Source organism: Sparus aurata, chromosome 9, assembly GCF_900880675.1.
Source record: "Sparus aurata chromosome 9, fSpaAur1.1, whole genome shotgun sequence".
Taxonomy (NCBI): Eukaryota; Metazoa; Chordata; class Actinopteri; order Spariformes; family Sparidae; genus Sparus; species Sparus aurata.
The window spans coordinates 23,168,532-23,181,996 of NC_044195.1; the positions used below are offsets into that span (position 1 = coordinate 23,168,532).

The following is a 13,465-nucleotide window of genomic DNA, read 5'->3' on the forward strand; positions in this document are numbered from 1 at the left end:
TTGGAAAAGATAAGAAAATGTTATGTCATGATAACGATGCCAGGAATCATCAGGAATGGTCAGTGTCACAAAATTGGAAGTAGTCCAGGCACTTCCGAATACAAAAGCAGAAATGAAGAGAACACGTCATATCTTATTCCTCATGGTCTCAATATGTTAAAGCAACATTATGTGGTAATCATTTTCTTTTTGTGAGATTTGTATCTAGATGTATATAATGTTAGAAAGCTGTATGGAGAAAAAGAATCAATATCAAATCAAGGGTGTGTGTTTGCACTCATAATAACAACCCTCTCATGCAACCAACTGAACCACACCCACTCAAAACTAATCAAAGGCTAAAAGGGACTATAAGTGCCCAGAGAGTCAGAAAGAGGGGCTTCAATTCATTCATTTCCCTTTTGATTTTCTTTTCTTTTATTCAGATCACAAGAGGAAAGAGAGAAGAAAGAATCGTGGAAGGAGTCAAGCAGTGAGAGAAAGGCTGTATGTCCTCACCCTCCTCCTTATCATCATTATCATCATGGCTATCGCCTCTTCATCTCTCTGCACATCTTGCCTTTTTCTCTCCATCATTACCCACTGTTCACTCGCCAGGTGGAGTACCATTAACAAACAGAAAATAGCTTCCCAGAGACGCAGAAGAACCAACTCCCCATGGCTCTGCTGGAGTTATTCCAACCCAATAAAAACGAACCGTTTCTTCCCGATCAACAGGGAAACAGAATGTGTGTGCAGGCTCGGGAGAGACGCAGAACTTTATCTGTGCGTGCCGGCTAATCGCTCCTCTGTGATATCTGAATACATGAACGATGGTAATGGAAGAGACATATTTCAGCGCTGACTGCCGACACGTTTCATTGCTCCACATGTTCCACAGAGGGGCTTGCCGGTGCTTCATTCAGAGGCAGCCAAGAGCGAGTCGAGAGGGCCAAACAGAACGTTACAGGGCTGTAAACTAAAGGTAATGTGATGTGTGTTTTGTGTGAGGCAGTCAAAACCAAAACTAAACACAATTTTGTACATAAGAATAGAGCACACAGTAAACCAAAAAGATGCTACTTTCCCACCCAAAATGATTTCTGATGGGTTTTTCCGTGTAAAATGCAAATATTAGACTTTCTTTAAGGAGATCCATATGTACACAAAACTAAATTACAGCAGAAAAATTAACAAAGATGGGAATGGCTTTCTAAAGCAAACGTCACTTGCATGAGCAAACATTCTCCAAACACCTTGAGCTCAACATCTCTGCCAACTCATTTTTCTGGAGGAATCCCTAAAACGGTTACTCAGGGAAGTCATTCTTTCACTGTAGCTGCCCGTACAAGCAACTGAACTTAGCTCACTGGTTGGATGGAACATTATCATTAAGAAAAACTGTAGGGCCGCAATTTGTTTACAATATTGTTACAATGCAGCACACAATATTGTGTTATAATACATAATTGTATGCTTTTACTATCCATGATTATTTTGTTTCCTCTCACCAGGGAGCTGAGGGCCCTCCATGGAGCTTGAGCCACCCCAAGGTCATCTAGTATACTGGAAAAGACGGAGCGCTCCTCTGCCCGGTCGATCTGCAGGGGGCTCGTCCCCAGAATCTTCACCCCGTTCAGGTGCAACGGGGCGGCCAGGTTGTTTGGGATCTGCCCACCGACTGAAACAATGCTGCCGGAGCAACCCTGCCGAGGAGAGGATGGAAGAAAAGAGAATAGAACAGCAGGTAGAATAAAAAAAGGAGAATGGGAAGACAGAGGAGAGATACTCTGTCAAGACTTGGACCTCCTGCCAGAAGCGTATAAACCAAGATTAACAGTCTGAAACCTGTGGCCAGTGGCCATTATTCTGGCCACTGATCACACGGTGAAAATATGCGACAAACCAACCGAAAACAGTTGATCTTGGTCGAGCCACAGGTTTAGTTATCACCAGGGACAGTGTGTGTATGTGTGTGTGTGAGTAAGCGTGTGTTCTCCTTTTAATAACAACATGCAACCTCTATCCTGTCTAGCTAATCCAGAGGGGATGCTGTTTCCATGGTAATGGCAGGTTGTATCTCTTCATTATTCATGGGCCTGCTCTCCTGCTTCTGTCCAGGGTTTATCTCCATGCTCTAATGCCATATTTATCTCACACACACACACACACACACACACACACACAGGCGCACGCGCACACACACACACACACACACACACAGAAAGCAGGAGGGGACTGTAGCCGTGAGAGAGGGATTGATGGTAATGCTATCACCCCAAACAAACAAACACTTAATCACACTCTGATCCCATCGCAACTTTAACTGGATTACAATTCCTCTGCAGGGGAAAGTCAATGGACATTAGTGCACAAACACACAACACAGCATTAATACACAGACACCAACAAACATGAACACAGGAGAACGCAGCAGTTCAGGGTCAGCTGGGCTCCACTGCAGCACTGAGCAATAAGGTGGAAATTATCTTTCATTATATACATGATATAATGCATCAGGTCTGGCCATGTATATGAAATCCCACCTTAATTAAAATTGGATGAAAATGATAGGAGCCTAATGTCATGTTCCATACAACTCAAATGATAATCACTACAAATACTCATTATCACTGACAATATTTGAATGCAGAAAATATTCCTGTTCTTCCTATTGACACTATTCCTAATCAGCCGTTTACAGAGCTAATGGAAATTTTAATTAGACTAGTATTCCTGTTTTTATGCATCCATGCATACTCTTATTAAGGTGTCCTAACATGATGTTTTGCACATCAAAATATGGACAAGTGGAACAGCAAGTATGATAATGTGTGTTTTCCAGGTTTTCCACCAGTTGGGGATTTGTTCGACCACAGCCTCCCTCTTTTATTCCTTCAACTACCTTTTCCCCAAAAGTTGTCATTGAGTAAATTACCCATATTAAAAACCCTGGCATTTTATGCTCATGTCACATATATTTTACTCACCAATACTATATACTTTTTTACATCATAATCACGGCTAGAACACATAAGTGAATTTTGATGCAATAACATTATTTTAAGCCTAGAATTTTTTTCCTTTTCCTGATCAAAGTGTTCATAGTACATGGTTAGTTCAAGTACCATTGGATATTTGAAAATCTGACAAATTTCTTTTGTCATTCATTCAGTTTTGGTGTTATATGGATATATGGTGTTTTTTATAGAAAACATGGCTTTTAAACACCCTTATAGCGATAATAGGTGTGTTACTGTTTCTGATCAGAAATGTCAGTTTTTTTGGGGTGACACGCATCTCTACCAATGCTTTTCAAACTGTCCATGACTGAGCACAGAATGACTATAAACAAGCAAGAAGCAGTATGCCACAAACTGCCATAAAACCCCAAATATGAGATACATATGCCAAAAGAATGCTCCAAAAGAATGCTCCTAAGACCTGAATAACATCCACATATTCCACATCTCAATCTGAATATGCTACATTAGAATTGGCCTTATTCAAAATATTCAAACAGGAGGCATTTTCACAGTTGCTGTAAATAAAATACACCTTTTGTCAAGGAACTTCTCCAAACAGTTATCCTCATAAAATGACACAAATGCTACACAATGATGTAAAATGACTTCCTAATAATTTATTTACCCAAAACACTATTTAGTAAGCACGACCACATGAACTATCAGTCTTACAGAGAGGTCAGGAAACCTTGAAGAGCCAAAAAAAAAGTGTGCACACCTGCAACTACACAAACTGAAGCTCTTAAATCTTCGATGAGCCTATGCTGCTGCATAATAAATGTCCCAATTAGGACTCATTCAGAGTTTTCCCAGTTTCTGTTAGATAGAGAAAGAGGGCGAGGGCTTTTGTGTGGCTGCTTTTTTAAATGGTGAAGACCATGACTATAAGGCAGAGAAAGCCGCACTCTTAACAAGCTTGTAGGTATACATGTGTTTACACATAAATTTAAATCTGAACAAACTGATCTGAAAAGATTTTTGGATACAGGTTTTGGATACTCTCATCTATGTTTCATAAATGCCACTCTGAGCGGGTAATATTTTCTTTCCCCATCACAGTGGGAATGCCATGATGATAAGTCAGTTATGCTGCTAATGTTTACTTTCTGCTTTTTCAATAAAGAATTATTCAAAACCAATCAAAGTCAGAGTTTAGTTAGATAAACCATCATGAAGTTATATGTATGCTGTGTGCCAATATTAGACAAATATTGTTTTTTGAATGAAATTCCACTAGTTTACCATCTCTGACCTGCCTGACATGATTGATTTCTTTTATCATTATATATGCATTGTGTAACTGATCAATACTAGAAGAAGCCTTGTATTGATCGCAGTATTTTATTTCAATCTGAATTCACTCAATACCTTTGAATATATAATTAGATGTTATCACTGATATAATCCTGTTATAGATTGGCAACCTGTCCAGAGTACTCTGCCCCTCTCCCAGTGCATGTCGGGTGTGTGTGGAACACTGATCATCGCTAAGATCAGTGGTACAACAATGGTTGTAGTTGTGTCTTTTCCGAGTAAAATAATTCAGTTTCCTGACAATAAAAAATATCTTCAATGATAAAAAGAAAAGGTGTATACTGTCAGATATCCGTATGTCAAATATAAGAAATGGCATGTTTTTGTGTGCGTCCTGACCTCCTGTTGGGTGATGTCCAGGATGCGCTCCAGGGTCAGCTCCTCGAAGTAAAGGCGGTCACACTCATCAAAGTCAGTGCTGACAGTCTCAGGGTTGTGGTTGACCACCACCGTCTTCTTGCCTATCTGTCTAAGAGCTCTGATGCTGGACACCGCACACCAGTCAAACTCAACACTGCTCCCTGGTGGATCGAAGAAAAGATTCATTTGAGCATGTTGGCCATAAAGACAAACGCTGGATAGCAACACTCTCAATGCAAATTATATTCTGCCTTCTGTTAATTTGATTGAACTTGCCATGTGTATGATTTTGTGTTTAGACCAGATTTTCTATGACCACTTTTACTTCTTAGGCAATGTTAATGTATCAGTGCTGACAAACAACCCTTGAAAATAACCAGCCATCGTATATTGGACATCAAGTTGCGGGCTGATTCGGCACAAAAACTTTAGGAATGTGTGTGGCCAAAAAATACATGTTTTCTGTCCAGCGATTTTGTATACCATGTTTCCTCAAATAGTGGCCCAGGCCTTTATTAACCTCAACTGCAGGGGGTTACAGGCCTTTCGGTAAAAGCAGGCTTATTAAAGACAAGCCAACCGAGGCTTTATTTGGGATTGAATATGAGTCAAACCTTCGTGTGAAAGCATAATTATGACGAAAGAGGCACTTTTAAGATTTACCGTAGTTTCGGTTTTGGGCACGTTAATTTTGAACGGGAGTGCATGGGGCAAGACATGCTAGCATCAAAATGATGCTAGCATGTCTTGCCCCATGCACTCCTGCGCGTCGCCGTCATGCCAGACAAAAAGTGTTGATTCCCAAGTGCGACCTGACAGGCAAGAGAGTAATGGTGAACCACTCCTCAAGCGTGCCTGTCAGGTCGCACTCGGGGATCGACACTTTTTGCCTGCCATGACGGCAACGCGCAGGAGGTGCAGCAGCTAACGTGAGTAGTTCAAAAACCTTCTTTTTCATAAACTCTGTGTACACAAACAATGTTCTCAATGCTCTTGTTCATGAGTAGAGACCCTAGTGATGCTACGAGCAAAGTTTCATGTTGTGTCGAGCCTTCTTAGTGTTCTAAAAATAGCGATTTTTATGCTAGCGTGTCTTGCCCCATGCACTCCCGTTCAAAATTAACGTGCCCAAAACCGAAACTACCGTAAATCTTAAAAGTGCCTCTTGGTCATAATTATGCTTTCACACAAAGGTTTGACTCATATTCAATCCCAAATAAAGCCTCGGTTGCTTTTTGGCGAGAGTTTCGCTTTAACGTTGTTACTTCATTATGCTGTTAATACAAACTTAATACTTTCTATACCAACTAATTAAAAGCACTCTGGATTTTCAGTGAACAGAATCCCTTCAATTTGAATCAATTTATTGTGAAATATTTGCAAGAAAATGTACTTCAAATGTTGCTACCGCCATCTTGTGGCCATTATACACCACTGCAAAATACAGTTTAGCGAAGATATTAACACGCGTATGCCCACAATGAGGGAGTACTCGAGGGAGAACAGTAATCGGCAAAACTTTTATTTGAACAGCATCAAAATGATATGAAAACTTTTGATCTCAGACTCACCAATATGATATGGCCCACAACCAAGAACCATGATTCCCTGGTCATTAAACTCCAGATCATGCTCCTGAGGTATAAATTAGCAAAAAGTTAGTTCATGGGGCACTCAATAATTCTTTTACTAGTATTCTGAATTTAAATATTGTCTTCATAACACATTAAAATGTTGAATTTTGAATTGCATTTCCTATTAGACAGTGACTGAATAGGCTACATGTCATAGAGATGCAATAAACGTTTGTCCATTCTCAGTTAGCTGTGACTACATACCTGACCGTGATAGGTACAATACAGGTAGTTGGTCATGGCTGGATACTCTGCTGCCAAGGTATCAATCTGAAAAGAGGCGACAGAGAAAAAGAGGTTAAAATGAATCAAAAATAATTTATACAGAGCCTAGACCTTCTTTTTCTTAGGTAACAGTGCTAATTTGTAATGATCTATACACCAACGGAACCAAAGGAGCAATACCACCTACCCAGTACATTTAATTTATATATTTCTTGTACACTTGGCTGCCAATTCTTCAGTACATTCACTTAAGTAAATGTAAGTAAACACAATGCCGCTACTTGAGCTGGATATCATTCAATTGTGGTAGTACTGTTGTTAATTAAAGCATAAATACATCCAAGAAAAAGCTTTACTTCTTCTAAACAAAGAACTGTTGTCCAAAAACCAATAAGAGGGATGAAGGGATGAATGTTATCATTTTAAAAAATTATCTAGATACATTCTTAGCAGGTGAAATTGTTATCTAATGTCAAGTCTACAGGATAGACTGATTATATGAACAAACTATCTCAGACTAAATTCTTGCATGCTTTGGGCTGAGAATTTGGTATTACCATTTGAACAAAACACATGTCAGTACTGGAAAGGTGGAAAGACAATCGATCATAACTTTAACCTTATGGCCTTAACATATTTTTCAAACTCCTCCATGTATTGATCGGGCAGGGGCAGTTATCTGTGTCCATCTGACCTACGCCCACTCATGCTCACCTGTTTGACCCACGGTTTGATGCCGTGACTGAGCCTCAGCTCTCTGGCTGCCCTCTCATTGGAGCCCAGAATCTGACCAACCTGCCGATCTGAGAAGCCGTCCTGCTTGGCCCTCAGCAGCAGACCAACAGGTACTGCACCACTGTGTGAGAAGACAATAAGTAATGATTGTTATACAGATGTTCGGCCAACCATTCAGACACCGACACTTTATGGAATGATGTAATGTTGACATCCGGATCATTGCCAACAACGTTTTACTCCATTTGCACAGGAACAACATGGCTGTCGCCTTTTCATGCCATAACCAAATCCCCCTTAATACCGAATAAAAAGTGCACAATTCAGTGTTAGATCCATTTTCTCTACCACACTCTGTAACCTCTGCTGCTGAGGACGGCAGAGTCTGTCACCCATATGTTAAGCTGAAAAGTTTAGAGCTCAACATGCCTGACATGAAAGTGGTGGAGAGGGAAAAAAAGTGAAGTAGGTGAACAAAACTGACGAGTGACTTCATTTTTTTTAATGTTCTCTCAGATATCTGTGTATTTCAAGTCCACTGAACTAAGAGGGTCAATCCAACAAGTGTGTCATGACTGGCCCTTCTACCCACCGGTGTGGACAGCAGGGACCAGCCCATTTTCAGGGCGATCAATAACACATCAACAAACAAGATGCCATGGTGTCAGAGAACCAGGCTGGCAAGTGTAGCCATTTAAAACCCGTTTTGAATCAATAAAACCTTAATGTGAGCGGTGAGGTTAAACAGAAAAATTGTTGCAGAAATAAAGTTGGGTTTCAAGAGGTGATTCTGAAGTGGAGCCACTGGACCGCTTCATAAAAACTGTGCATGTGTCACTGTCTTTTTGGTTAGGATTTCTTCTGTGAGGTTCAGTTTAAAGTAAATTGTGGTAGGTAAGACAACATACTTTAGGATTGTACAATTTACTGTACTGGTTAATCTCTTTAAAATAAGATAGGTTTTGCTTTTCTTCTCATATTCAAATATGATGAATCAGATTGCTACAACAGAGTCAGCACATTATCAAACAAAGAAGATGCTTACATTATTGGAGAGATTGTTTTGTATGCCATATAGATCAAAAAGCACAGATATCAAGTAAATGACTGTGTTGAGTATTGGGATTTTGTCCAGAAAATGTATCTTAGAAACAAAGTAGGGAGGCAGGGAATAAGTGGACTCTGCCATAAGTGGAAAAGTATGTTCGATGTTGTATCATGTTTTCTACAATACATCGAAGAGTCAGCTAGGGGTTTGCTGGGAAAAGTGTGTCAGCGGCTTCATAGTGAATGGACGGGGCATGTGAGAAACTGATTGGGCCAGAAAACACTTCCAGCAAACATAATATGTAATTATTAAAATAACATTTAAATGTTTTTCTATCTTTGATTATTTTACATCAACAGTGTGTAATGGAGTTTACACAGCTCAACTGATGGTCTCCCTTTGCTTTCTGTTTTTTAATGCCAAGCTAAACTGAACACATGGATGCACAGTGATGAAACTGATATTGATCTTTTCATGAACTCCCACTATGAAAGCAACAAATATTATTTTCAATAATGTCACGGTATTCCTTTAACCCCAGGTACAGACAAAGGGAATTCTACTTTCTAGCAAACCACGACTTGCTCTCCCCACTCCTTATCTGAATTATTTATGACCTTGTAGCGTAACAATATTGGAAATGTCAAGTGTGTTTTAACTCCCACTGCACATAGCTGGGTTGAAGAATAACAACCAGAGGAGAAAGTAGCGTGAGCTCAGAGTCAGAATCACAGGAAGGGAAAAAATGTGATCTGAGTGCTCAGTTTGTCTTGTGTACAATTATCCTCTTTGGGAGAGCAGTTTAAAGTGGGAGGGAAATCCTTTGTCTGCCATCATCTCATGCACATATGCCTTCACATGCAACCAAAACATGAGAAGCACATCATGACATTTGTGGTGTGCTTGAGTGCGTGTGAGGAGAGTACGGAAGAGGAACTGACAGATATTCTCACAAATTTCTAATAAAACACACTAAAACCAACCAATTTTCTGGATTTTCAACACTTTTCATTTTAGTTAATTTTTCACTTAATGAAGTTTGAAACTTCAAACTAGGAGAATGACCCGTTTGTGTGTTGTATAATTGCTTTCCTTACAAATTCAGCGATCCCTTTAATTGTGATTCATGTCATGCACAGAGCTTATATACCTCATTATCTCTGTCCTAATACGCAGGTGTATTGCCACGTTGTCGTATTCCGAGTATGGCTTTGTGTAATCAAACTTGAAGGGATCAAAATGTTCAGCTATTCACCAAGCCTCATGAAGTGCACCTAGAGCTCTGCAGATAACTGGCTTTGGAAACAAAATCTGAATTTAAAAGACTGAAAAAAAAAACAGATTTTGTGCATTTATGTCTATAAATGTTGTTGATCATATTGCATTTTAAAACAATAAAGCAAACAATACAGAACATGGAAATAAGGTGGCATATTCTTGTAACATAAATTTTGATGACCGATAAATCGTTTCAGTGAATATTCCAGTAAAAATGGCATCTCTTGTTCCAGCAGTGTGGATTTGCAGCTTTTGGACTTAAAGTCATATTGAGATTCAGGAAATTCTAATGGCAATTTTTTTCACAATTTTTTTATTTTATAGACTTCTTTTAAAGGATAAGTTCACCCAAAAAGTCAAATTGAGGCATTATCTATGTACCCCCATGCCGATGGAGTTATGCCGAAGTCAGATTAAGTTTTGTGTTCCACAAAACATTTCTGGAGCTTCATACCAAAACAGTGTGACAGCATTCTCTTAAACAACTGAAGAAGCTTGGAATTGTTTTAAAAAGTAAAAGAAAACAACCAGAAGGAGACAAAAAGGGGTCCATGCACCATTTACCATTTTTTAAGCTGAACTCTTCACTGTGGTATCTAAGCTAAAAGTGTTTGTTTGCAAACCGTCCGAAGTGGGTGCACGAATGCTACAACGCTGTTTTGCTGTGAAGGACCAGAAATTTTCGGTAGACTACCAACCTACTTTTTATTAGCATGGGAGTGGGTAGATACCTACTGAATTTTTATTTTTGGGTGAATTTACCCTTTAGTCAAATGTATTTCTGGCAGATTAATCGCTCATGACAATGATTGATGCTGCAGTGCCATAGAGTGCTATATTTGCGTCTATACGCATGTGTTCTTTAACACCAACACATACACCCACTGTACCAAAAAGGTGTCACAAGTGTCACCAAAAGGGTTTAAGACACAAAAGGATGGCCGCAGGGGATGCAAATTAGCAGCTGACTGCTGTTTTCCCTATCAAATATACCATAAACAAAATATCCCAAAATAAATAAATAAGTATATAGAACTGCAATACTGCATGATGAATTGTTGTATTCATGTGTGTATTTTTTGCTTTGGTATTCTATCCGTCGTCCTAGGCTATCATATATACACAGGCATCGTAGTGTTGTGTTGTAGCCCCCCTAAAAAGACTGTGTGTTGGTATGCTATGATGTGGAGCAGCCTGTTACATTTCGTTCTCGTCTGTCCTCATACGATAGAAGACTGTAGCCTACACCACGGTAATTACTAAAGCCGGTGAAACAAAGGACAGTCCAACACTTTTTTCACATTTTCATAATCCAATTTCTATATGTAATATAATTTGTGACATAAATGACAGGACAAATTACTGATTGTTACTCATACTTCTACCAACTTTAACAAACGACTTCTTAACAACCAAGTGAAAACACGGTCAATGAAAGTCAGATGTCCATGTCAGTCAGAGCTATTTACCTCTGATATTAACTCTACAAAGAACCTGAAGAATAAAATCTTCTCATTTTAAAAGGCTCTTCTCATCTTTTTCAATAAATATCCTTTAGTCCTATAGAATTCCAATAAGAGACTCTTATGCAGAGAAACACTGAGCCTGGTGACCAGCAGAGCCTGAAGCCCACCTGCACCCAGCTCTATACGCTCCATCAGTCTGGCAGCAGCCTATTGTTGTGTGCCCATCCCAGTGTCCCCTGCTCCAGAGGCAGTGGAGACTACAACAGCCGTCCATGTGTCAGCGTGTTGCAGCGGGTGCCCACCAGACGGCCAGCCATTAATTATTAAACAGCAGAGTCAGAAGAAGGCAGCAGGTAACCTGTAGCTGAGCCGTGAAAATTCACAGTGGCTGTCCAGGCAAGCGCCCGAGGGCAGAGACGGGCAGGGAGGAGGCGAACCACAAGAGAGAAAGAAACTGAGACGTGAAGGGACTGGGGTCCATCTGATTTACGATTGAAGGAAATAACCCAAATATCTATCTTGGTTTCTTACACGTTTATCCATTTCTAATTCTAATTCCTGGGCACCGGCTGTCGGCTGATGCTTTTTCTTTTTTTTTTTTTTATAGGACAGAGTGCTCTCCAATGCCCAAACAGTTTTCTGGGTAGTATTATAGGTATATTTGAATCTGACAACCTGCAGGGCGAGTGAAGGATTGAAAAACACTCCTGCACTGACAAGCATCAAGCTAATGGAAACATTAAGCAACAATGTCCACATAGTCAGAGCTGTAACAATTAGCTGACAAATTGATCAAAAGAAAATGAATGCCAACTATATAGATATTCAATACATTTTTAAGACTATTTTTCAAACAAAATGTCAAACACTTGTTGGTTCCAGCTTCTTAATAAGGATTTAATGTTTTTTTTTCTTTTATCAAATGCACAGGTAGAAATCACATAGAAAAGTCGAGATATTAACGACATATTAGGGCCTTTTGCAGAATAGATACATTTGTATCGTTGTACTGTATATTTGTATTATGATTTTAGATATTATAATTTAGAAAAAGATGCTTGGGGTAATTGATAATAATTACATTCCCAGTAAGTTTACCGTTTCTGCTGCCATTTCCGAAAGACTGGGATGCACCTGTTGAGCCACATGGAGAGGATCTCGACAGCCTGACCGACTGCATCACAGAATACATCATTTTCTGTGAACACACCCCCATGCCAACCCGGACTGTACGCTGCTTCCCTAATAATAAGCCGTGGATCACCAATGACCTGAAAGCCCTTCTTAACAAGAAGAAGAGGGCGTTCAGGTCTGGAGACAGGGAAGAACTGAGGAGAGTGCAGCATGAACTCAGGGATATGCTGAGGACCTGTAAAGACGCCTACAGGAGGAAGCTGGAGGCCAAACTCCAGCAGAACAATGTGAGGGCTGTGTGGACTGGTATGAAGCAGATCACTGGGTGTAAGGTGAGTGGCAGACAGTCATCGGGCAGCCTGGAGAGGGCAAACGAGCTGAACAGATTCTTCAATAGGTTCAGCTCACAGCATTCTGTCGTCTCCCTGACACCTCCAGACCCCCACACACCCTCACTGCCCCAAATGCTTCCTCCCCTCCCCCCTCACTCCCCTGCTGTGAGCTCTCCTGTGCAGCACCTCTCCTCCTCCTCCTCCTCCTCCTCCACCTCCTCCTCCTCCTCCTCCTCCACCTCCTCCTCCTCCTCCACCTTCACCTCCTCCTCCACCTCCTCATCCTCCACTGAAGACACCAGCAGCCTCCCCCACATGACTGTGACTGCAGGCCAGGTTAGGAGACAGCTGGAGAGACTCCACCAGCAGAAGGCTGCAGGCCCTAACGGTATCAGCCCCAGGATCCTGAAGACATGTGCCAGCCAGCTGTCTTACAACACCTCTACAACCTGAGCCTTGGTCAGGAGAGAATACCAGTGCTTTGGAAGACTTCCTGCCTGGTTCCTGTTCCAAAGAAGTCGACACCATCAGACCTCAATGACTATCGACCAGTGGCCCTCACATCTTACGTCATGAAGGTGCTGGAGAGACTGGTTTTGGCCAACCTGAGGCCGCAGGTGAGAGCCCTGCTAGACCCTCTGCAATTTGCTTACCAGCCCCACTTGGGAGTTGATGACGCTGTCATCTACCTGCTGCAACGAGCCCATTCGCACCTGGATGGTGGAGGAGGCACTGTGAGAATCACATTCTTTGATTTCTCTAGTGCTTTTAACACCATTCAGCCACTGCTACAGGGGGAGAAGCTGCGGGTGATGGGTGTAGACGACACAATGATCTCCTGGATTACTGACTACCTGACAGGCAGGCCACAGTTCGTCAGTATGGGCAGTGTTCTGTCTGATGCGGTGGTTAGTGATACAGGAGCTCCACAGGG

At 41.0% G+C, this 13,465-nt stretch overlaps 1 protein-coding gene across 1 annotated transcript in view; it reads right to left on the reverse strand.

Annotated features, from left to right (window-relative positions):
- Positions 1-13,465, reverse strand: part of cps1 (carbamoyl-phosphate synthase 1, mitochondrial) — a 61,098-nt gene that overhangs the window by 30,430 nt on the left and 17,203 nt on the right. Inside the window, exons 22-26 of the mRNA XM_030429377.1 lie at positions 7,253-7,394; positions 6,518-6,583; positions 6,251-6,314; positions 4,659-4,840; positions 1,491-1,685 (exon numbers count right to left, since the gene is read on the reverse strand). Coding sequence (XP_030285237.1) covers positions 1,491-1,685; positions 4,659-4,840; positions 6,251-6,314; positions 6,518-6,583; positions 7,253-7,394 — 649 coding nt within the window. The remainder of the gene's footprint in view (positions 1-1,490; positions 1,686-4,658; positions 4,841-6,250; positions 6,315-6,517; positions 6,584-7,252; positions 7,395-13,465) is intronic.